Genomic DNA, 27328 nt, shown 5'->3' with positions numbered 1-27328 from the left:
GTTAATACTTAATAGCGTGTGTACTTTCTTCTTCTCTAGAGATTGTAGTTAATGATAAAAAAGGAAAATCGATTCATAATTTTATTTTTGGGTGCTTTGATAGAACTGCTCTCTTAATAGCTGAGATGATAAAATATTAAGCATGTTAAAACATTATTTAAAAGTTAATCTTGGGTCATGACGCTGCTGCTGTCCAAATGCTGCAGCTTTAATATTTCATCATTCCCTGCGGAGGAGGAATATGAGAGAGCTTACCAAATCTTTAACCTCACTTTATTTGTCGTTTTTTTCCCCTTCTCAATAGTCATTAAGCTATCCAAAAACAAGGCTGTATACATAACATGTAGGCCTATGTTTCAAACATGTATTGTAATAAGCAAACAATAGACTTTATCCGTCATTTGTCACTTTAGTCTAGCAGGTTATTTAAGAGTGTTGTTACTTCTATCTATCTTTTATAAAAAATAAAAAAAAATTACAACCATGGAACAATTTTGATCATGCAACATGCTTTTGTCTTAGTTTCTGATGCTCTTTCTCTTAGTGATTTAATTAACGTATTATTTGGAATGCGAAATGTACATTTCTACTGCCAAAACAAAAACTGATGAGACAGTAGTCATAAAGTTATTCTGGTGAGCTGGATTTGTACATTATCTGAAGAAAATGTGAGTGTTTTTTACACGTGCAAAACTGTCATGTGTGTTGTGGGTGGTGGCAGACAATGTTTTCTAGCGTTCAGAAAGAAATCGAAGAAGCACAATTGGATTGGAACAGCATGCAGGGGTCTTGAAAGACTTTTTTTCCAATTTGGACTACAGTTAATGTGACATGGCTTGCATAAAAACAGAGCGCTCATGGTGGGACGCCTGGATAACTGCCAAAGTTGTCTTAGTGTGTATGCGTGCAGGGCAGTTGTGGCGCTTCAATGAGAATGCATGCAAAGATACAACTTCGCAAAGAGGATGCATATGTATAAAAATGTATAGTAGATATTTTATGTTTAACAGGAAAGGCTGTTGATTTCCATTTTCCATGCTCATTAAAATGAAATGCGCCCTTTCCACTCTGTAAATTATGACGCTCTGCCAAGTTACTGTTGCGAAAGCGTACGCACACTTGCACACACTCATCTCGACCTCAGATAATTATTAGAATTCGCCTCAGCATGTGTCATCTTGTGTATAAATGGAAAAATATGAATGTGTAATTTTCTGCTTTTCTTGTCTTTTCTCTTTTTAGGTAATTTTTCAGTCTTTCATTTGCTGTAATTTCATGCTCGTCTCTTCTGATAGACATGGAAGCTGTATATTCTAAGGGAGTAAGAGGCACTTACTCTTTATTCAAGTGTCAATTGCTTATATATTAGGGGTGTAACGATACGCGTATTCGTATTGAACCGTTCGGTACGACGCTTTCGGTTCGGTACGCGGTACGCATTATGTATACCGAACGGTTCGTTGGAGTAATTAATTATATTTGGAAAAAAAAAAAAAAAGAGAGAGATAGAAATATAATGATATGCGTTCAACAAGGTAGCCCAATAACCCAAACAACGTAACAGGCAACGCCCCTGACACTCCCGAAGAAGAAAAAAACACCATCTTATATGTTTATGTTAGGCTACTCAGCAGGCGCTCGCTCACTCAGTACGCGCTGAAGGCTCGTTGCAAAATAGCCAATGCGTTTAACAGAATAGAAATTAGAAGATCCTCCAATAACCAACAGGTCTGGTGTTTGGGTGCACTTTGGATTCCCTTTAAGCTATAATGGTGATGGCAAGAGAGCGCTCGGGCAGAAGCACTCGGGCTCGCTCATGAGGCGTCTGTCTTTGCTAAGCAACAATGACGTGCTCTCTCCATGAGACGCGGAAATTTCAGCGAAGGATAAATGGATTTCCTGCTCTAAAAATCGCTTGCAGTAGCTCTGCTACTAAATTTATTTCAAAATTGCAATCCATATACAACTATGATCAGCTGTTCCTTCATCTTGGCTGAGCTCTCAACCTTGTTACGGGAAAGGATGAAGCTGATTGGTTGGTTCTTGTCACATGACCCGCGGTGCGCTTGCGGCATTCTGAAAAGTTGAGATGTTTTTACATTTTGCTGTATCTAAAACGTATCGAACCGAACCGAACCGAACCGTGACATCAGTGTATCGTATCGAACCGAACCGTGAATTTTGTGAACCGTTACACCCCTATTATATATATATATATATATATATATATATATATATATATATATATATATATATATATATATATATCTGGATTAAAACTCATTTTAAACCTTTTTAACATCTGCCTGTAATCTCTCTGTCTTAAAGTCTTTTGGTGCATGTTATGATGCCCACTGCAGTTTAGAGAATACAGTCTGAGCTCCAAAAGCTCCCTAACCATACTTCTGTCTTTCTCTGTGTCCATTCTGGACTAGAAAAATGTGTGCTGTCAGTCGTTCCTAGTTGGAGACTCAGCTCTGGTGCCTGGGAGTGAATGAAGGGATGATTTGTGGTGACTTGTCTCTCCCAACTCTACCAAAAACCAAAACAGAAGTACTTCTATCACTTACAGAATCTTATTGATCTTTTCGAGTGGCTCTCAGAAATGCATCTTGGGATTTGATTTTCTTTCGGCCTGCCATTCATTTTCTTTTTTTGGGGCGTGTTTAAGTGTGGTTTATCGTGGTCAACTTAAAATCTTAAAACCTATTTAAGGACTGTTTTCAACATTGATAATGAGAAATCTTTCTTGAGACCCAAATCAGCATATTTAAATGTTTTCTGAAGGATTGCTGCTGAAAATTCAGCTTTACAATAACAGGAATAAATTACAGAATATTTTAAAATAGAAAACACTTATTTTTAATTATAATATTTTGCAATATTATTGTTTCACTGCACTTTTTGAGCAAATAAATGCAGCCTCAGTGAGTATAAGAGACTTCTTTCAAAAACATAAAAAATCATAATGTTAAATAATGCAGCTTATGGTAACAATAAATACTGTTTAATGAAGCATTGCCATTGAGATTCAAGATGCATTTAACTGTCCTCGAACTTGACTTTCAGTCTTTATATGTAGAAGCTCAAACAAATATGATTGTTTCTGGGATAAAGATGGTCATAATCTCCACATTACCTATTTAGCACTTTCCTGATCAGTTCCCAATAGATAAATCCAGTTCGACATACATTTCCCCCCATTTATTAATATATTCCATTTCCTGCAAAAATATGTGTAATTAAAATATGTGATCTAAAATGGCTTGCAAGTGTAATTTAATGTTGATTTTAAATACTTGTAGTAGCAGCTGCTCTAAGTCTCCAGCCTGCTTTATCCCGTCATCCACCTAATTATCAGAAACATAACTATCAGAGCACGTGAGGATGGGAACAAGAACGGGAGATAAAGGAGGTGGGTGTTGTTCTCGTCTTAGAAGATTTCTTATTGAAACTCCACACACGCTTTCTGTTTCTCTATACTGCAGTCCTGTGACAATATCGGTGGCTGCAACATATAACAGAAAAGCTACATTAGCTTATTTTTTTTTTTGCCTTCGATTAAATCTCATATCTCTCATAAAGCAATTTTCTCATAAAACACAGATAATACATGACCGGGAAAGTCTCCAGCAGAGAGAATGGTCTGTGCATTATGGATGCATTGACTCCGCTTGGCCTTCTCTCTCGGAGGAATAGAATTAAACTCGTGTCCCATAGCTCATAGCAGTTCAAAGGCTGAAAAACACATTGGTATGAATAGAGAGGGTGTTTGTGATCCAATCAAAGCAGTACATCACCTTGACAAGGGCACTAGTCGGGTCCCTATACCCACATGCACAAAGACAATGACGCACACTCATATCCACCCCGAATATCTGATAAAAACGGAATAAAATGAAACCACTGATATAATGAACACAGCGCCGTTGACTTGGGAACCAAACGTGAAGCCTATCTGGAAGTGATCTACATTATAAATGTTTCCCACCTTCAAGGTTGTATGTTTGGATTTGGAATACAGCCATTCATGTTCCCGAAAAGCATTTCAATCTCTCTTAATGCTCATTTGGGAGGTTTTTCTTTGTAGTATTACTGTACATTTATTCAGCCGATAGACCTTGACCTGGCGTAAATGAGGACTATTTCCTCTGAACTCAGTAACTGATGAAGGCAGTTGTGTTTCTGTGAATTGAGAGTTGTTAACAATCAATTCTAAACAGAAGAGGGAAAGCGTCCCTCTTCTGAGAGGTAGAACTTTTTAACATTCTCTTCAGGGAAACGACAGGTCTGAGATAATGCTCATTGTGGCTCGTTCCTCCAAAGCACCGGTCTCATTTTCTGCTCCCTGAGGTGTCTTTTGCTGATAGAGATCTTCAATGCTGTCTGCTATGATATACTCAGCGTGGGACAATGAGATTTCAAACGCCTTTGATCAGATAAAAACATTTGTTTTTTCTCGTGTTTTCCCTGTATTTTTGGCTCGCTGCTTCTCTTCATATGGCTATTTTATCGCAATCATTTGGGTTGGAAAATAGGGGTTTATTTTAGTTGCATGGGAAGTTTTGCCTTCATAGAAGGCTGATATGTGGGAGAGGCGGCCTTCTGTGCAACACTGTTAATCTCACCAAGGAGAGATACACAGGCAGAGATGGAGACTCTTCCACCCTCCAAAAATGTAAAGCACACCTCAGGGGTGCTGAGGAGGCCATTCATCATGTAGACGCTGAACAAAGAATTCAGTATGTGAAATGTTCATCATTATTTGTATACCTGCCATGCTCATTTTTTAGGCTTGAAGCCACCTTCAGCCCCTTTAAAGGTAACAAAAGGCTGTAAGTGTTGTTAGCGTGTATTCCAGGTGTAGCATCAATGTTACCATTACTCATACTTCAGGTGGATTTGTACAAGCCCCTGTACAGAAATGAATGAAAATGAAATATCTTGTGTTATGCAGAAGTATACAGTTACTAAGTTTTGGTAAATTATAATACTGGCAACAAATAAATAAAATCATGTCGTTTTGTTTTTCAGCAGGTCCTCAAGCAGTTTCTCTTTTTTTTGCATTAACCCCTTTTTAGTATTTGTTAATATTTTGAATTATCATTTGTTTGTTTGTTTTTATCTTAGTTTTATAAATGTTTTGTGCTTTTGCATTTTCATTCATTTGTTTTTTTTGTTACACTGACTCCTATCTTTCTTCTGATTGCTTGGGCTCCCAGATAGCATTTTAAGAGTAAGTGCAGGTCGGCACAAGTTAATCAGTCTGGCTTGGCCTGCAGGTTATCACTCTAATCGTGAATTAAAGAGAGGCTAATGATGCAGTACTGGCTGGTTCCTGATCCCTGCTTTTTCTAATACCATCCCCAGAGATGCTAAAGACTAATTGTAATTTTCTCAGCACAGTTTTCTGAGCATTTGTTTTAGCACAGGTACAGAGGTGAAGGATTGTGTTTGTTCAAGAGGCCACACTGAAGATACCAGAAGAATGTTGCCTTATCACCTAGGTCAAGTTGTTTCTGAGAGCTCTTGCAACATTTTGACTTAGAAATTCTGTGACACTATATATAAGCCACGTCTTTTGTGCTGTTCAGTAACCTTAGTTTGAAACATGGGACCAGGCTGGCTTGTCTAGTCCCAGATATTATATATATCCACCCTGCACTGTCTATGAGGGTAAATTAGAGCTTTTTAATAGCCTTTTAACTGAATTACACACTGCAGACAGACAACCGGCTAACTCACTTAGCTCCCAGCTGAGAGTTTTTATTTTAGTATAAAGCATGACAGTCCATATGGCTACCTGCTTCTAACCAACAATCCCTCTCTCTTTCTCTCTCTCTTTTATTGCATGCCCTGCTGTCTGCTTGCTGGAAAAGAAGCCAAAGGTCAGTTTGCTTTTTGCTTTCTCTTTCCATTTCTCTCTCTTTTCATTTGGTTTTTTTGCTCTGTCTTTTAACACACGACACCGGTCCATTGAGTCATTCATTGACGTTTCCTCATTTGCCATTTGAAGTGCACTCAATTCTCACATCTTTCCCACAGGCCAGCCGTGTACCAGCCATTATGGAGGGGCCTCTGACTAATTTTATTAGCTTGTGTTTAAATGTCAAAAGGCTCTTTTTTTTTTTTCCTCTCCCTTCTCTATCACATCAGTTTAAGAGCTCACATCATTGTCATTATGTTTACACTCACAACCTTTTTCCCAGGTCAGCAGGGGTTTTGATAAATGCGCATGCGCACTCGTGTCCATGCTTATTTGTGTGAGCATGAGAGAGATTAGAGCGGACAGATATTTCACACATTCAGAGTCATAGTTCAATTTAACGATAGATCCATCTCGGCTTTCATGGCAGATGGTTTCCACAGACCGAACACAGCTGCATCTTTCCTTGTCTTCTCCTCGTACCTGCAGGTGCCTGTTTTCTCCCTCATTTCCTGTCAGGTCTGTGATGAGTGTTTCTGACCAGAGCGAATCGGCAGCCGCTCTGGTGTTGTGCCAGCTCTCTCCAGCTGTAGGCACACAAGTCATTTAAATGTCAGACTGGCCCCATCGTGGCACAACCACCATGTCCTTTCTGTCAGCACTGGGTTTACAAGGGGCTGTGTGTGTGTATGGCACCATCCACTCTTCCTGCTCAGTTCCTGTTTATGATTTTCTTAAATTGGAATTTGTACAATACAATTTTTGTTAGTTGGACACAATGTAGGGCAGGTTTGTGCAATAAGTGTGCTTTTGCTACTTTATATTTGTATCATATCATCATGCTACCACATTGAATAATGGGATATGTTCAATACCGTTCAAAAGTTTGGTGGCCCCAGCTAGCCTATTTTTAGGCATTGCCTAATATCATTGAACCTTCTGCACCCAGCAGTTCTTGAAAGCTGAAGGATTCCTTTGTGTGAGACAAAGTGATGTCAAATCGTGCACCTTCACCCTAGAGTTTACAGTACATCAAATCCAGGTGGGCTGCACATCCATTCAGATGAACTGAGAAATATCACAGATCGCTTGACGGAGAGTGAGACTCTGAAGCACTCAGTCACTGTGTTCGGCGAGTAGAAATATATCCTTGCTTAACTTATACTTAGCATCCAGCTCACACACTGGTGAGTAAAGTTTGAGAATATATTAGCCAATGGCAAATATTAGACATCATTTAGTCGCCCAGAGTGAAGATTTAGTCGCAAAGGTGAGTGATTTACTCGCAGTGTAGAGGCTTGCCGAGTGAGAATGGAAGGCATTATTAATGTAATATTATGTGCTTTGTACTGCAATATATGAGACATGAGGTAATCTGAGAGCATTGCATTTAACTCTCCACCAACACCATCTCTCATTGTGTTGCTGGTTATCCTCTGGTCTGCCTGTGCGCATTCATGTGTTTGAGGAGGCGTGGCTATGCAGAGTGATTTGCAGGGAGGGTGGGATCTTATGCTTTCAAATCTAGCTTGCTATTGCTAGCCATTCCGAAATGGCCTACCCTACCTTTAATAAGTGTTCATTTTACAAAAGAAATTACTTATTCCAAACTTTTGACAAGTAATGTGCTGTAGTTTTGTCACGTTAGCCTGTTGTCTTAAAAAATAATAATTAATTGTATTTTGTGGCAAGCTTTATAGCCAGTTTAGATTATTCCTTATCAACTTTTTACAGAATGTTTACATCCTAAATTATACAGTCATCAGCCACAATTTAAACATTATAATGACCAATTCCAATTTATTTCCCCCATGATTGAGTAATTGGCATGCCCCCAGTTTGAAGGTCAGTACTCATTTATGCTTATCTCGTAAATATGATCATTCTGACAAGATTTAACCTGGTAACCACCCACAAACTAAAATCTTTACAGTTTTTGAAGCTTTTGCATTACAAGACTTTGATATTGACATTTGGGAAAAAAAGACACTTGGCAATGTGTTGCCCTCCAGTCAGAATTAATAACTGTCATTAAGAGAAATAGTTATAAAGGCTTAAATGTGTTGTAAAGTTATTCGACGTTAATTGTTTCTGTTTAAAAATGCAGTGGAGTTAAAGCCGCATCTTTTAATCATACATTCAGTCTGTTGTCTCTTTTGTCTTTACTATATTTACTGATGCCTTTCTCTTCATGCTGTTCTAGTGCTAATCTGAGAACACTTTATTGGTTTGAAGGATTGTTCTGGTTTGCAGATACTTGGTGTAAATCAGAATAAGCGATCTGATTATGAATCAGAATAAGTTTCATGCTTTGTAAAATCAATGTAGAACTTTGAGATGTCTGATAGATGGCTACATTTTCAAACGGTATTAAGAAGATCTGTTTTTGCAGATCAGAGGGTTTCACCATAGAGAATTGGACAGAAAACAGATCAAGCATGCTAATGTAAAGTATTTGAACTGCAAAATTGTGTTTGAGGGTTCTAGTATTGTGTGCACTTCAATATCACTGAAGGCCTCTTGTACAAGGTCGGATTAAATAAACTGTATTTCTCTGGATCAGGGCAGACAAGGCCAGTTATTTCACAAATATTGTGTTTTTTATCATTACATGAACTGGCATGAAGACCTTGAAACAAGGCTGCTCACTCAGAGGTTGGTCAGTGGCTTTCTGCTTATGTAGTGATTGCTAGACACACTCAATCACATTTTCTGTCTCGCATATTTTTCATATTCAATTGTTCAGTTGGCTTATTTGCTACATTTGTAGGGATGGACAATAAACAATGTTTTGACTATTGTTTCTGCCACATGTTAGGTGATGGCCATTTTAACCACACACATTCCAGCTATTTAATAATATGCTTAAGAGCACTTAAGCATAGTCTTAAAATGTGTATGCTTTAAATCATAAATGTTTGTTTTGTTATATTATAGCGGTTTATATTATATTAATATTTCATTGTGTGTGTGTGTGTGTGTGTGTATGTGTGTATATATATATATATATATAAAAATATAAATAAAATAATACTTTAATAATAATTATTTGAAATACTTTGCTTTATTATATATTCTCTTATTTAAAATATATATTTATCTTTAGGATGGGGCTTTTTCCCATTAGTCTTATTATTATTATTATTATTATTATTATTATTATTATTAGTAGTAGTAGTAGTAGTATTATTATTAGTATTATTATTATTATTATTATTATTATTATATAAAATAACATTAAAAAGTATTTAATAATTTGATTTAGTTTAAGCTTTATATATTATTTTAAATAGCATTATTGACCCAAAGCTTTTGAATTAAAAAAAATAATTTATATATATAATTTTTTTTTCCCCACTCCTGGCACACCACACTACAAGACAAGTTGAGAGACAGACAGCAAGAGAGAGGAAGTAGTCTTGTTCTCCTTTATTAAATCTCAATCAAAGAAATGCATTGCTGCTTTCAGTTTTTTGATAATTAGCTTCACTCGCCTTTCAGACTGAATCTGAGTCACAGGGTGGCCAAGAGAAGGCAACAGCATCTGTTTATATTTGTGCCATTCTGACAGTTATTAAAAGACATTTTTAGAGAGCCCAGCATGAGGCCAAATTGTTGGCACAGTTGGATGAAGACAGACAAATGTTGAAGCTGGCATGGACTAATTCCAGAAAGCCTGATCAGAGTGCCACTGTACTCAGCTCACTCATTCCAACTTTTATGGTTTCTGTGCAACCCAGTTTAACAGACATACAATTACGTGAAAACCATCACCACTAATGCTCTTTTATTTCAAAGTGCGTTTTTCTTTTGTTAGTGGCCTGTGTCCCGATACTGTTGGATATTTCTCTGGAGCAGGACCACTTTCTATCAACCCACGACAGAGACTTGGCAACCTCCAGCAATTTTTAGCACTGTCAGCTTGAATGCCCTTTAACAGTAGATCGACATGATCAAAATATTCAGGACTCAACCATGAGACTTTATGGTTGCTTGTAGTTGCGAAACACCGGTGAAGACCTTATCAATCAGAAAGAGCAAACGCCTCACTTCTGCCTCCAGGCTTTGCTGTGGACTCTGACAGATAATGACTGCTATGAAATTTCTGTGGATTTCCCCCCACTCCATGTCACACTTAACCATGACATTTAATTTCACCTGGGGAAGCCAGATAATGGAATTGTTTATTAGATGGACGCACCAAGATGGAATTCTGAGGGGGCAGGGATTTTAAGACTTGGCCCCTTCTCCTGCTCTCCTGGAAGCCTCTAAATTGGTTGCTGTTGAATAGCCTTTCATATCTTTCATTTCCCTTTGGCTTGGCGGGATGTGGAACTGCATCCCTAAAGCAGCATCAGAGAGGCTTCGCACTGAACTGCCTAACTCTTGCACACCTCTGCTCCATGACGATTGTGCCATTAGCACTCACTGCGCATATGACTCACTCTTTCAAGGTCAACCTCAAAGCACCTTGGAGGGAAAAGAATAGGAGGATTTAGCATTTTTTGAAAAATGAAGGGCAATTACTAAAATGCTGTTTCTTGTCTCTGCTCCTTCCAGACAGAAGATATACAGGATTGTCATATTTTACATTTTCCAGACAGTGATTCACCTTTGTTCTTTAAAATGATTGTTGATTTTGAGGACTGGGCGAAGAATAGAGTGGCAGGCCTTTTTTGCTCTCTGATTTTTGGACTAGTGCTCACACTAAGCGCATAAAAATGAACTGTTATTTATGCATTTCAACTCAAAATTCACCCCTGGCTCTCTTTGCATCTCATTACATTCATATTTTGATCAAGGATGCCTGAAAACATTTTATTTGCTTCGGCTTTTAGTTAAAATGAAAATTTTTCTGAAAAAATCTTCACCTCTGCCACATCTTAGATTGTGGAGAGTGTATTTAAATCACACTAAATGCTTTTCTCTGGTGCAGACTGTCATTACAGAGCTGTAAAACGTCCCGAGTCAAACCATTTACACCCCCAAACTAACCACAACGGCAGAACAGAAGACAGATGAAATTTGCACATCCTCTTTCTTGTTTTTCGTGTAGTGTGCTGCATGATTTTGTATCAGAGAAGAGAAAGATAGATTGAAAAGTGTAATTTCACACTTGCATCCTCCCTCGTAGTGCGCTTGGGGTTCAGCGTGGCTGCTTGTGCTCACCGCTGTGGTCACCACCCTTGATTGTCGAGAGCAGCTCACCCTTGTTTGCCATACACACCTGCACACATCACCAACTGTGGAGTGTGGATATATGCTAATTATAGATAGATAGATGGTTTTATTTATCTGAGTGCTGATCCTTTGTTCCAATTTACTGCCAATTGGTGCCATCTCAGTGTTAGCAGATGATAATTTTAATCTAATCAATAGCTGCTTCTGTATTATTTGTTAATTTAGCCAAGTGTTGTGACTGTAATTGCCTCATCATACTTTGTAGGAGAAGTTTATCAGGGATCTGATAGCAAGCATTTGTGCAGCGGTGTGATTAGAGGGTTTCGTTCTGCCCGGTTGTTGCATTTACCTTTGGTACAGCGTATCTTATCATGTTAATTGGATCACCGAAGACTGATGAGCACTTCAGTGGACGCTGTGCGGCCATCCCCTACGCCCTCCAATTGAGAAGCGCAGGCTTAATGGAGGAGAAACGAACAGCCCATAATTAGAGGCATCCACTCAGCCTCGTTTACGCCACTCTTTCTCTCTGCCTCATCTGCCTCAGCTCTTTTCAAGCCCTGCTAATTGTGTAGATGTGTGTTATTCAGGTCAGGTAACTAGGACATGATCTTATATCCAGATAACACTGGTGTCCTTTAAGAGAGAAGGGGAATGGAGGCCTAATTTTCATTCTCTGTGAAATCATGTTTAGTCCATATTATATTCATGGACTTGTGTATGTGCATCAAGCACAGGCTATATGAGCAATATCATACAAGTAACTGTGATATGGCATGTAAAACCCTCTTGTGTTGAACTATTTCCATCTGCCGCAGATTCAAATCTCAAGTTGAAAGTTTAACAGCTGAGCCCAAGCCTCCATTAATAATTCAAAACATCACATTAGATCTAGTAATGAAGGAATGTTGAATTGCTTTATTGAAAGCTTATTGTATCACTGTATTAAAAGCTCTCTGTATTATGTAAAGTATTATGAGAGAGGGATGGACCGAGATTGTGATTACAGGCTCCTGATACAAAATTCATTCTTCAGCTTATTGTCACATTCAGAATAAAACATTAGTTTATATGTCAGCTGAGGAAAGCGATATCTTTGTCATACTATCCTTTCATTTGGGTGATTTCTGATGACAGTGCTGCTCAGTGCATTTGTTGGCTGCATCTTACAAGGTATTGTTGACAGTAAATATAACTAACTTGTTTACAACAGTGTTTCAGTCTCTTTTAATATAAAAGTCTTTACTGTGGACTCAAAAAAACTCAAAAAAACACTCTTTTGTCGCCATCTTGAATAATGGTTGAATAATGTTTATTTATTACTATCACAAACACACACAGGTTTCCCAATATACTAAATACTATTATTAATTAGTAATATTATTTATATAATGTATTATTGTTTGAATAATAATATTTAATAAACAACAGCAGCCATTGTAACAGTTGCTAGGCAATTCAGTCAAAATTACAAAAGCAGCGCTCTGATATACAGCATTAAAGTGCCTCCATTTTTAAGGTTGTATTGTTTTGGGAGTTTCCTACAATAGGTTTACATGCATGCAAGGTCAAACACTCAACCACTTGAATAGAAAATATAAACATCACTTATTAATTATACTTTTACGGATGAATTCAGTAGAGACAGCTGGTTCAGATAAATTGTATTGAGCCATCTTTCAAGAGCAAGCATTTTGAGAATCCTTTGTTGAAATTCCTGAGTAAAATGACAGGAACACAAAAAAGATTGGGGTTGTACTGCTGTGGTACAGTGGGATTTATTTTAACCACTGATTCTTTGCAGCCTCATCATTCAGAGCTAAAAAAAAAAAAAAAAACTTTCACCGCGTAGGACACCTTCTTAGCATGTTTACCACACAAATAATCTACAGTGTTTGTGGCTGGGTCAAGTATTCGGCCTCCGCCCTCAGCCAAACCTATATACAAGACTGCCCGTTAAATTTACCCTAAACTAATTATATCTGTTTATATATGTTTAACCAGTATATAGACATGAGAGCCAGCAGCAAATTCCATAAGAGTCTGGTCAAAGTAAGGCTGCTTTCGGCAGGTTTATGGCTGCTGATGCCCTGGAGCTCACATCTCTGAAAACTTAGAAGCAAATAGGCATTATCATTATTAACAAAATGCATATTTGAAGTCAAAACAAGTACATTCTCGCCTAAAAGTTTCTTGAAACTACATTCTGTGACAAAAACAGTATTATTTATTATTTACTTATTGTGAGAAATACCACAAGCAGTGATACAAGCAGAGAAATGATTGGAGCACAGTTATCAATAGAATATTGCACTCCTCTCAGCCAATCTGATTCGAGGACCAGAAAGAACTGTTGTATAAAATGAAATGAGCCACACTTGGAGCAGTTTCATTCCCTCCATGATTTGTTTCTCTCTCTCTCTCTCTGTCTCTCTCTCTCTATCCATGCTGGTAATCATGCGTCTAACCACCATAATATCCAACATGTATAACAAAATACATTTCTGCTGTTTTCCAGATCACCATGAAATCAAGTACAAGGTTACTGCAGCAAACACGCATAAATTCTCCCACTGGATGTAATTTTCAATAGAATAGAATAAAATAAATACTCTAAAGGTTTTTACACTTTATATCAAATTATATTATAATATACTATATTATAATGTAAAATATCATAATTTGTATATTAAAAAAAAATTCACAGCAGCTGATTTCATATATATCTGGATATATTTTTACATTTCAGATATTTTGTTGTATTTATTATATTTTTGTTTTGTAAATAAAATATATATACCTACATTAGGTACTTTTTAAACCAACTTAAAACCTTCTGCTGTATTTGTTTGCAAGCTGTTTATTTCTGTATTTTTCCTGAACGAACAGTGGGTGTCACGCTCACCACTTCTGCTGTTTTCCCTGTCCGGTCTCATTAAAAATTATTGTAGGAGCTACAAGTTCAGAGGGAGTCATAAGCATCTGTGAGTCTAATGTGAGATCAGATTTAATATGTGCTGATGTTAACATTTTTGAATGAAAATATACATACAATAATCTAAATATACATGTGAAATATACATATAAATGGCCAGCATATTAGAGATGCGTGTAAGATATTTGGAGTATCTTTTGATTTAGTTGTCTTAGTGTTGTGTTCAGTTGCATAAAACTGACCAAATTCTTCTTGCAGTTGAACTATTAAAAAGTTGTGTGCCCAGACAGCACCGCCCCTCCAATCCTCGCCTTAATAATGCAGTTTGAAGTATTTGTTAATTTGTGTTTAATCACAGCAGTGTGTGAAACTCAGAGTAGTTGTAAGACAGTGTGATTCTTTCCTTATTAATCAGCCTGTCAGACACTAACGCCCTGGTCGATGCAGTGACGGCCCACCAGAGTGGCCAGGGATTAAAACACTTCCACACACTCTCTCAGCACTCTGTCAACATGTGCCATAACGTTCCACAAGACCACCTCTGCTTCAGGGGCCGTCACACTTATGACTAATGGGTAATGAAGTCCTTAAGAACCCCCGGAGTGAGCACTGCTGTCATAACTCTCTCCTGAGTGATTGGACTACAACCCTTCAAGCATTTTATCTCTGCCTGTGAAGAATGGTTTGTTTCAAAGTCACTCAAGCAGACATAGCTGGACATCTGAGGCTTTGACCTGGTGTTGGCCATTTGCTTGCTGGTTATTAATCAGCCGCAATCAAAAGGCATCTTGAATTTTATTATTTCTGCCACATGTAATGCATTGGCCATTCCAACCACAGATATTCCACAGATATTAGAGGTTTTGTCTTTTAAAAAAAAATCCAGGTTATGTAGGTTCCCTCTCATTCTCTCTGTCTGTGTTTTTCACCGTCTCTTCGGTCCTCAAGAACTTTCTCCCTGCAGCTTTCTGTAGAGGAGGGGATCAGAGCTAAAGACCTTTCAGTGTTTCTGTGTCTCCCAGAAGCATTAGATACACTTTGCCAAGATGGTCACCAGGAAAAGTGCAGCCAAATGACTACCTCTGGCCATAGTCCATCAGCCGTTACGTAATCACTGGCATCCAATTAGGAGAACTGCTCTCAGGTAACACAATAACAGACCAGAGTCCAGCTAACAAAGACAGGGAAGAATCCAAAACAAATAATGAGAGCAACTGAGCTGCAGAGAAAGAAAACAGTGCATAAGTTTGAATGGCAGGTGTTAGAGGCATGGTTCTTTCTATAGCCTTTTTTCTCACTCTCACATTAGATGTGAGACTAAAATTAACTTTTGTTTTTCCTGAGATATTGCTACTTAGTAGGCAGAAATAGCAAATCAGGAAGTCGTGCAGATGGATGCCACAAGAAGAAAAGGACACCATAAATTTGACACAACAGCTCATTACACATGATGACGTATAGGGTATTGCAGATGAACTCAGCTGTTTGTGAGTGTGTAAGAGAGAGAGATCACTGGGATTCAGCTCATTTTCTTGGTCATTGTTATATATGAAAGTTAAAATTGACTTGCTTTATCAACTCCCTCTCATTCATTTGCTGTGTTTGGATGTTTGTGTTGAAATTAGCTGCAGAATTATCTCAAATCTACTTTGGCTCTTTTGTGTCGGACCCCAGGGCGATTCAGCCATCCTCACTGTCCATTCACAGACTGAATAGACCCACACACATACAGTACTGATCCCACTCTTACACAAACACACTCATGCTGTCTTCCTAAATGTGGCCCCAAAGGTGTTCCCTCTGTTAGGTCACTATAATTTCACAATGCTTGCATATTTATTTTGGCTGCCATAACCATACAGTATATTAACCATACCCTTATGCTCACCAATACTGCATTTAAATGATCAAAAATGCAACAAAATAAATAATTTAATTAAAGTCTGTGTATCACGCCACAGGAAAGTGTTATCAACCACTAAGCCAAATTTGAATGCTAAAAAATAAAACTCCAATGTAATAAAATAAGCTGTGAAAATCTTGAGAAAATAAGCAGTATTCTCTGCTCCCAGAGACTGGGGGCGTGTCCGCTGGCGGAGCTAAAACCACGCCCTCTCACGGAAAAGCTATCATCTCTGTTTAACGGTAAAAAAAAAACTGGAATGTATTTCAGCAATACATCTCAACATTTATAATGTGTTTAGACATTATTTTAGAATTTTCTTTACACTGACTTGTGAATGAATTTATTACATTTATTCAGGAAGGAAGCATTACATTGAATACAATTGACAGAATGTTATAGAAGATTTCTACTTCAACTTTGTTCATCAAAGAATCTTAGAGAGCGAGCGAGAAAGTTTACACAAAAATAAACTGCACAAATGTTTTCAACATTGATCATAATAAATGATTCTTGAGCAACACATCAGCATATTAGAATGATTTCTGAAGGATTGTGTGACACTGAAGTAATGATGCTGAAAATTCAGCTTTACCATCCCATGAATAGATTGCATTTTATAATGTAGACAAGACAAGTTGTCTAATGTCTCACAAGATTACGGTTTACATTTTTATTTTTTCAAATAAATGCAGTTATAAAATAAATTTTTCGTTCCGCAAAGAACCATTCAGTCAAAGGTTCTTTAAAGAACCATCTCTTTCTTACCTTTTTAAAATCTAAAGAACCTTCTTTCGCCACAAAGTAGGGGTGTGACGGTTAGTATATAACCGTGAGACCGGCGGTTATAGTTGAACACCGTCATTAGAACTCTATAACCGCCAAAACCGTGTCACTAAAATATTTTTTACAAACATTTTTTATCAAAAATTATTTTCATTTTTTAGATAGGATCATCAGATGCGCAATATATCGGGAGACATGGTTTTTACCACTTCATTAAATTTTGCTTTGTAGAAAACCTTTCTTAAAAACGAATTTCGTTTTGAACACATTTTATCTTAATTTTAATAGATGTTTCATCAACCAATTGCATGTATTTTAATAAATAAAAAGCAAATATAGCAGACAATGATAACCGTGACATGGAAGCACCAGCGCGCCGCGTTCACTTGCACTGCACTGTGACCTAGAGCGCATCTCATCGTAAATGAAACTCAGCGTAGGCCTATGACTCATACTCTAGCATTAAATATCTTTGCTGCATCCTTTATAGAACAGACAATGGCTTTTTTTTTTTTTTTTTTTTTTTTTTTTGCGGCTCGCATCAGCAAAGCATAGACGGCAAAACAATCAGCGGATGGCGGGCGGGTGCGGCTTTGAAATTTGCTCAAAAAACTTCGGCGCGGATGATGAGTTTTGTGACCGATCTCCTTAATAAACGGAGGTCTGAAATCTCTGCCCCTTTACCGATCAGAGCGCGCGCTGAAACGGAGTTAACCCACTGTCTCCAAGATCAACCAATTGACTCTACGGCAGATCCACTAGCATGGTGGCGAGACAATATGAAACAAAATGAAACACGCTATCCGCCCCCCCCCAACCCCCCCCCCCCCCCACCCCCACGTCATAACCGTCATCACCAAATCTGAAACCGGCACACCCCTACCACAAAGTACCTTTGTGAAATAGAAAGGTTCTTTATGGACCCATTTAGACAAAAAAAGGTTCCTCCATGGCATCGTGAAGCACCTTTATTTTTAAGAGTGTAGTGAGCATAAGAAAAAAAACTAAATAAATATAATATATATTTAATATAATATAACAAAATAATATATATATATATATATATATATATATATATATATATATATATATATATACTTATTGACCCAAAACCATTGAATAGTAGTTTATATACTTTTGATGTCTTTAAACTTTTAACCACATTTTTGTTTCGTTAATGATTATTCCTTCACTTCTGAATAATTGGTACATTTCAGTTCAAGAACAATTGTTTTCTTTTTTGCTGTGGTTCTATTGCTGCTTCATTTTTTTTATTATTGTTTTCAATCATGAGTGTCCATCTTAAGTCACATCAAAGAGTGAGTGAGGTTTAAAGGAGGCCTTTTAGCTTTAGTAATCACAGAGAAATGTACTAGTGATGAGAAGAATGATCGTTCCAGCGGAAAGCCGTTGAGGTCAGGTAAAGAATAGATTGAAAGATCATTTGTTGCAAATTTTGCACAAAGAGCTGTAGAACTATGAAACCGTTTGAAATGTGGGAAAAGAACCTAGTTTTTAGTAGACATGGAGGAATAATTTTAGTGTTCCATTTTTGCATTTTGTCAGGTCACCAGTAATTTAATGTTTTTATATTTCTGGATAGACTTATGTGTGATAATTACAATAATTTTTTCTTTTGTGTAGGTGGGGGACAATTTCATCAGAGATGTGTGAGGTGTTTATGTTCAAGTTTGTGTGTGTTTGTGTGTTTGTGTGTGAACAAAGCAAATGATGGAGTAGAGGTCAAAGAGGTTAGCAGGAGTCTTACCCAGCTGTTGGTTAGTCACAGGATCATGGGTAATGGAGCTTAGATTGATGTAGAGTGATAAATGACGAGCATGTGTGTTCTTTTGTGTGTGTGGAAGCAAACCGTGAGATTAGACAGTGAATGATCTCATTCTGATCACATGCACCATAATGATGCTCTTTCTCTGTCTTAAAAGCGGAAGCCCCCCCCCCCCCCCCCCCCCCCCCATTTTCTAATTTTCTGATATCCTTTTCTGTTTTCCTCCCTCGTATTCTCTGTTTGCAGCGGACTCGTAATAAAAGCAGCACAATTTATTTACAACTTGCCGTGTGAGGCTCTTACATCAGCAGCGTAATGTAGCGGCTCGTTTAAAATACATTTGCAGCCACGACTTTATTTTGCAAAGATGATTTTTCATCCACGCTTCGTCCTTTCCCTTTTTGCAATGAGGAATTGATAATAGACCTGTTTTCCCTCTCATCCACTTATCTTGCACCCATTGATGGAGAGAATGAAATAAAGGGGGAAAACAGGATGAAATTTTTCCTTTTTTCACACTCTGTGTGTTTTTTTTTTTCATGTAGAATATGCATTAATGCTGCAGAGAGAATTTTAGTTCTTTGAGTGAACACAGGGCTCTCGCAGGTTACACTTGCTTTTATCGGACTGCCATGGTGAAGCTTTTACTCAAACCATCTTCAACTTACTCACAAGAAGGTATAGGAGAACATACTGTATTGTAATTTAATTTAAATAAGTTTCTTCTTTATATATATATATATATATATATATATATATATATATATATATATATATATATATATATATATATATATATATATATATATATATATATATATATATTTATATATATATATATATATTTATATATATATATATATATATTTATATATATATATATATATATTTATATATATATATATATATATATATATATATATATATATATTTATATATATATATATATATATATATATATATATATATATATTGTTTTATTATTGTTTAAAAAAATAGTTTGAGATCAACCAATAATTGGTGGACCTCCTTTAGAAACAGAAACCCATGGATGACAGTTGGAGATGGGTGGATAGTGCACAAAGAATCCGAGCGAGATGGATAGAGGAGGAGAGTGTTTAATGTTGGGTTTTCTGTAACATTACAGTCCTTCTGGGTTGCTAGGTCCTTTGATGACCGTGTCTCTGCGGCCCCGTCTTATTACCCATACAAATCTGTACAAATACTGCAGCATTATTGGAAACTCACACAATCAGGCCTGCCAGCTCTGGGTCCAAATCACCAATCATAAATATGCACTTTATCATGATAATCATTGCATGTCTCCTCATTTCATTTCCACAGATGGTTTAATCTCTCTTTAGTGCGTATTCTTGAAAATGCCAGAGAGACCAGTGCTGAGCATTCATGCGATTCATAGAGCCAGCAACTGTTACTAAAGTTTCTCATTTGTTATTTCAATGTGCATACTTGTTTTGTTGTTTTGCAGATGCTTTTGTCTAAAGTGACTTGTATATCAGAGCTTAACACACACATGCCTATTTTTGGAGACATATAAAAAGGTCTTACACCTGATTATTTTTCTGACGCACATTTGTATAAGTTTGTTGGTCCGATTACTAATGTTTTCCTCTGTATGCTGACTCTGGAAAGACAAAGCTTGATGTTGGTAAAATGAGCGCTTCAGCTTGGCATCACAGTGTTGACGCTGCGGTAACGTTGCAGTAATGTTGTGGTATGATGAAGCAGCCCTTGATCAGATGGGCTGGAACACTTGAGGCTGTCTCATGGGCCCAACAGCCCATCCCTCATTCCCTTTCAATCCCTGTTTATTTCATCTCCAATTCTCTTTAACACAACTCCGAGAGACATACAGTGAGAGAGGGAGATTTTGGGGTCGGGGAGATGATAAAATGTCATTTTCTAGATCATCATCGGTCCCATTCTCCTCCTCTTCTGGCTGAAAGCAGATTGTTGCACTATTTACTGAGAAGGCTATTGTGTGCCTGATTTGTTGAGGGAAGGAGGGAGGGAAGTTTGTTTAGGAGGTCAATTTCCCAAACCCAAACACACCAAATGTTCAAGAGAGCACTGCTTACTGAATACTGAACAGTATATACTATCCTAAATACTGTCTATGTTGTGGAACAGTGCACAATGATATTAATTTCATCAGTTGTAACCTTCATTGTTGCTTGATTATTTCACTCAGTAATGTCTGTTTATCCCAGATTGTTTTCTTCTTAATATTGAAATAATCTAGGTATTAAATGTTTACTTTTAGATTTGTACACTGATTTTATCCAAAGTGACTTTAGTTAAACGTTATTTAACATATCAAAGAAAAATAAATTTTATTTAAAAATGTAATATCTTAGTTGTCATATTAAGAAAATGTTTATCTTTAAATCATAAACCTATGAATCAATAAATTGTTTATAAATTAGTTCATTTTAAATGTCTTTAGAAGTCTGATTATATTAGTCAAAACATTAAGTAACATGAATTAGTTTCATTTCATCACACTGGACATGGAAGTTCAAGTTTAACGCATTGCATTGTGGGTTACCACTGTATACGCTTTTATACCTAGCACATCTTGGCAAGTTCAGTAGCTCATATGGGTATTCTGGGCATAAGGAAAGTATGCACAGTATGCAAAGTAATAATGCTGTATACTCCAGGGGTAGGATGCTATTTACCACACAGCCTTTGATTGAATGTGAGATGCTTCAGTATTGACCCTCTCATCTGCAACACTGCCTGTCCTTCATTAGATATATATAGTCATTGTGACATTTGGAGACACCAAGTTAGACCATTTCATGTCAGTTGCCCTTTCATTAGCGATCTAAATGTTAATTGATGAGGTTAATGACTTTCCAGTACAAGTGTGTGGCAGGAATCACAGAATTGGCTTAGATCTGCAACATTGGCATTCTCATTCCAACTTCGCTCACCAGGCAAACTGCAAGTGCAAGTGCTCTTTTAAATAGCTTTTAAGGATGTTTAGTGACTTTTGCTTGGCCTTTAATTTGCCCTTTAATTTGATGACAGTGTAGTACATGGCTTGTGAAAAATTACCTGTCTGAAAGACCTTTAAAGCACTGTTCTTTGTCTACATCAAGATGTATTTGTCTGTTTAATATTAATCAGCTGTGCTTGTAAGTGAGGCAATATATAGTTCACTTTGGTATAGCTGAATCTATAGATTTATGGGCACACTTCATAGTGTTCCGAAAATGAAAATAGAGGGATAGAGTGCTGTGGGAATAAGTCATATGATAAAATGTTTGAATCTCGAAGAACAAAATAAGTACTGTAAGAAAAGAACTTTTGTTGATTACAGAACTTATTTTCTGTAATTCAAAAGCCATTGGAAAATTCATCAAACTTCTCCTTTAAGAATAAATTCTTTACAACATCCTTTCCCATATAAAGGTAGAAAAAACACAATACTTCGACACTTAACCACCACCACACAGAATATGAAGAATATCAAAAACTTTAGGAGTCAGCTGTCCACGAAAGTCCTTAACATACTTGCATGATAACACATGTATATTCATAAAAGCATTTATCATGTTATCAATCATTAATCTCATAACATTAGTTATTGCAGTTATAATTATTATTTGCAGTGTAAATAATTTAAACTGACTGGTAGCAGCCCTATGGTGTATATTGCATTTATTGAGAAATTGTAGTAATTTGATGTGAAAGATGATGCATACATCTAAAAAGGTTAAAATAGGCATTTTTAAAGTTAAAATATGCAGGTTTAAGTATGTAAAAGCTGATAGAACACTGATGAAAATATTGTTCCAGAAAAGGGATGCAGTTATTTTTCAGGGATATTCTGTATGGAATATTATTTTCTGATATGAAAAGTTTACTGTATATATTAGTGAGATCATTTATTACAGCAAATATACTTTGTTTTCTTTTAAATGTAAACACATTAAATATTAAATATATGTGTGTAGTATAATATGTATTTACATTACAGGTTTAGGTCTTAAATTTCATATGAGGTTGCATTAAAAAGGTCTTTAGTCTTCATTTTAACTTGTTCATGTCTTTAGAAACCCTGGTTACACACAGTTTGTTTTTTTGTTGTTCTGAGAGACTGCATCATGAATCATGCATCATCTGACTGTTCAGTGTGCATGTGCTCTGTCTGTTTGTAATGAATAGGGCATAGTTTTGGTGGCATGGCTGTTCGTCATGATGAACAGATCAATACTGCATATCTTTAACCCACACACACTTGCTTTTCTTTTTGTAGAAGAGGGATGATATGAACGGGGTGGCTGGATGAAGGGGCGGTGAGAGGGCCATGTGCTTCAGACAGATATTCCAGCTGTGTACGGACTCTTGTGTTTTGTAGTTCACATTCACTGAGCCCTATATCTGTACATCACAGGCCTGAAATGATGGGAAAAGAGAATATTGTCATGCATTTCATGTGCTACATCTGTCAGTGTTTGAGTTGATTTTAGAGATCTGCATGTGATGTACAGGATATATCAGCCAATTTGTTCCAATTACACAGAGAACATGAATCTTTAATGATTTTCTTCCTTCTTGCCAACTGATTACAATTAGTTCTTTGTCAAGTTTTAGCCATCCCACAATTTGCCAAATCAAATTTGCCTGCTCCAGAGTTTTAGCATAATTAACAATTAATTGTGTAATTTAATGAGAAATCACATCTCTACTTTCTCTTGGTCTTCAGGCTATTTTTTTCTGTTCCTGACTCATTTTCTTTAGTTTTTCTGGCTGTCACTGTTTTTTTTTTTTCTGTTGGCTGCTGTCTCTGATTCTGTAATTTGCATTCTTGTTCTGTTTTCTACTTTCTCCATTCTCTCGTCGCTCACTAAAGTGTCTGAGAAAAGTGAAAATGTGAAAGAACCATTCAAGTACAGTAAGTGTGTGTGGAGTGAGTTTCTCAGCATGTGGCCCCTCCCTCATGATAACTCCGCCCATTGGGTGTTTAAGAAAAAAAAAGTGTTAATGATTTCTGAAGGATCACGTGACACTGAAGACAGGAATAATGATGCTGAAAATTCAGCTTTGCCATCACGGGAATAAATTATATTTTAAAATGTATACAATTTGGAAAATGGTAATAATTTCGCTATATGATTGTTTTTTTTCTGTATTTTTGATCAGACATTTTGATCATCTTTTTTTTTTTCAAAAACCTTACTATCCTCAAACTTTCTGAACAGTCTGGAGTTGTCTTTTCTGATAATACAAGTACTGTTGCCTTAGATTGACCAAAAGGTGTCACTTTTGCCCTGTTGTCGGTGCACCTATGGTGCTGTGCAGTACAGTCTACGGTAGGCAGCTCACTAGGTTGGAACACAGCTAATGACTGTACAACCTGTGTGGAGCTTGTAGGATCTTGTGTAGTTACTGCCATCCCTATGTGTGAGTGTATAAGGCAGGATCATTCTGCTGTGGTATTGCGATGCATCTGGGTTAGCTGTTTGAGTGAATAGGTTTTTTCCCATAGATTAACTCTGCACCTGTGTTTTTCGACTCTGTATCCAGACAGCCATGTTAATTAGTGCACAAGACAATTATGTACTTCTCTCCGGAGCCCTGCGTTTACTTCTTTTAATCTGGTGTTTTAAATAATTAAACTTGTATTGAAACCCCCTGGTTTCCATCTGCTCCTCTCCTCATCTCATCTCTCTTTTTTTTTCTCTCCATCTCTCACTAGCTCTCTTCTGAGATCTCTTCGGAGCGGTTTAACCTTTTAGTCAGTGACCTCTGCATTGCCTTCAGTTTTATTTGTCTAAAAATTAGAGTGTGACCCCATTTACTACAGTCATCACAGCTGTGTGGCTCTAATCTCATTCTTCACAGTTGTCTTGCAAAATACCAATCCCCTTACTATTTTAGTCTCTCAGTCTAACTTAGAAAGTTATACACAAAATAGTGACCAGTGGGAAGAATGAGTCTGGAGCCCTGCATTTCTGATCATTATGTACAGTGGCCCAGTAGTGCACAACACAATGAAAATCAAATACAAGTTAACAACAACGCGGAATCAAGCCACAGCACAACAAAAAAGACAACACAATGGAAATGCTCCCGCTCTCTTTCTTGATCACTTAGAAGATGCGTTAAATCTATAAGGACATTATACCAGTTGTATAATGAAATCCAAATTTATGTAGTTTTACTGTTTACTGCCCATTGTGTTGTGACTTGTTCTGTTGTATTGTGCTAATTTCATTGTGAATTGTTTTCATTGAGTTGTGCCAATTTTATTGTGTTGTGGTGATTTTGTTGTGTTGTGCACTCCTGGGTCGCTGTAATTATGGGCGCTTGAAAGTCTGCTATTTTCCATTCAGCACACCTTACATCACTCTCCTTCTTACTCGTCAATATACAAACATGTTTACACAATACCATCCTGCTCATCATTTGACCCCAAGAGGTCAACATATCACAGAACCCCGCGGGCCCTCATTAAATGCATTTTCCTTAAGGCTTTTCTCTTTAATTATTCAGTGTTTTCTGTACAGTAGTGTTTGAGGTGCAATGATAGTTAGTTACTCACAAGTGATTGACAGTGATGTTGAGAAATTAAGCACGGACTAATGTGTTTCCACTGCTGTAGTCCAATAGAATGCTTCATACTCTGTGTCAGTTCTGTGACTGTGGGAATTTGCTCATTCTAACTGGTGTTTTTGGACATGGTTTTCTGCATGCATGTACTTGGGTTTGATGATAAATTGTGATGATGATGATTTTCAGCTCGACGAGAAGATGAGAACCTGGAGGAGAAGAAATCCATCAAAAAGAGGGTCAAAGAATTGAAGGTGCTGGACCCGAAGATAGCACAGAACCTCTGTAAGTATTATCCAGTAATCTTTTTCCACACCATTTAGATTTTTTCACACCATTTTTTTTATTTTTGTTTTATTTGGTTTGGTATACAAAGTTTTGTTTTTGGTAAAGTGGGTAAACAAATTGTATTATTTATTTAATTTTATTAATTGCAAAGATTTGTTTGTTTTTGTTATTTTAGTTAGGGCTGCATGATAATCTGCCGCGATAATGAATACGATATTGCATAGCTTGTCAGTGACTACGGCTAAATGCCACTCAATCTGAGATTTACAGTATTGTTCAAAATAATAGCAGTACAATGTGACTAACCAGAATAATCAAGGTTTTTCGTATATTTTTTTATTGCTACGTGGCAAACAAGTTACCAGTAGGTTCAGTAGATTCTCAGAAAACAAATGAGACCCAGCATTCATGATATGCACGCTCTTAAGGCTGTGCAATTGGGCAGTTAGTTGAATTAGTTGAAAGGGGTGTGTTCAAAAAAATAGCAGTGTGGCATTCAATCACTGAGGTCATCAATTTTCTGAAGAAACAGGTGTGAATCAGGTGGCCCCTATTTAAGGATGAAGCCAACACTTGTTGAACATGCATTTGAAAGCTGAGGAAAATGGGTCGTTCAAGACATTGTTCAGAAGAACAGCGTACTTTGATTAAAAAGTTGATTAGAGAGGGGAAAACCTATAAAGAGGTGCAAAAAATGATAGGCTGTTCAGCTAAAATGATCTCCAATGCCTTAAAATGGAGAGCAAAACCAGAGAGACGTGGAAGAAAACGGAAGACAACCATCAAAATGGATAGAAGAATAACCAGAATGGCAAAGGCTCAGCCAATGATCACCTCCAGGATGATCAAAGACAGTCTGGAGTTACCTGTAAGTACTGTGACAGTTAGAAGACGTCTGTGTGAAGCTAATCTATTTTCAAGAATCCCCCGCAAAGTCCCTCTGTTAAAAAAAAGGCATGTGCAGAAGAGGTTACAATTTGCCAAAGAACACATCAACTGGCCTAAAGAGAAATGGAGGAACATTTTGTGGACTGATGAGAGTAAAATTGTTCTTTTTGGGTCCAAGGGCCACAGGCAGTTTGTGAGACGACCCCCAAACTCTGAATTCAAGCCACAGTACACAGTGAAGACAGTGAAGCATGGAGGTGCAAGCATCATGATATGGGCATGTTTCTCCTACTATGGTGTTGGGCCTATTTATCGCATACCAGGGATCATGGATCAGTTTGCATATGTTAAAATACTTGAAGAGGTCATGTTGCCCTATGCTGAAGAGGACATGCCCTTGAAATGGTTGTTTCAACAAGACAATGACCCAAAACACACTAGTAAACGGGCAAAGTCTTGGTTCCAAACCAACAAAATTAATGTTATGGAGTGGCCAGCCCAATCTCCAGACCTTAATCCAATTGAGAACTTGTGGGGTGATATCAAAAATGCTGTTTCTGAAGCAAAACCAAGAAATGTGAATGAATTGTGGAATGTTGTTAAAGAATCATGGAGTGGAATAACAGCTGAGAGGTGCCACAAGTTGGTTGACTCCATGCCACACAGATGTCAAGCAGTTTTAAAAAACTGTGGTCATACAACTAAATATTAGTTTAGTGATTCACAGGATTGCTAAATCCCAGAAGAAAAAAAATGTTTGTACAAAGTAGTTTTGAGTTTGTACAGTCAAAGGTAGACACTGCTATTTTTTTGAACACACCCCTTTCAACTAATTGCCCAATTGCACAGCCTTAAGAGCGTGCATATCATGAATGCTGGGTCTTGTTTGTTTTCTGACAATCTACTGAACCTACTGGTAACTTGTTTGCCACGTAGCAATAAAAAATATACTAAAAACCTTGATTATTCTGGTTAGTCACATTGTACTGCTATTATTTTGAACAATACTGTACTACTAATCAAAGAACAGGCTTACTGACGAGATGCGCA

General features: G+C 37.1%; 1 protein-coding gene across 3 annotated transcripts in view; it reads left to right on the top strand.

The window, feature by feature from the left end:
* The window catches only part of LOC128022195 (protein diaphanous homolog 3), a 265958-nt gene that overhangs the window by 134255 nt on the left and 104375 nt on the right, over positions 1 to 27328 (top strand). For all 3 annotated transcript variants that reach the window (XM_052609505.1, XM_052609506.1, XM_052609503.1), the window contains one exon: positions 25292 to 25387. In XM_052609505.1, the coding sequence (XP_052465465.1) occupies positions 25292 to 25387 (96 nt within the window). The remainder of the gene's footprint in view (positions 1 to 25291; positions 25388 to 27328) is intronic.

This window comes from Carassius gibelio, chromosome A11 (genome assembly GCF_023724105.1).
Source record: "Carassius gibelio isolate Cgi1373 ecotype wild population from Czech Republic chromosome A11, carGib1.2-hapl.c, whole genome shotgun sequence".
NCBI lineage: Eukaryota > Metazoa > Chordata > Actinopteri > Cypriniformes > Cyprinidae > Carassius > Carassius gibelio.
Note: the sequence above shows the minus strand (reverse complement) of the source record. Positions and strands in the feature narration are given on the sequence as shown.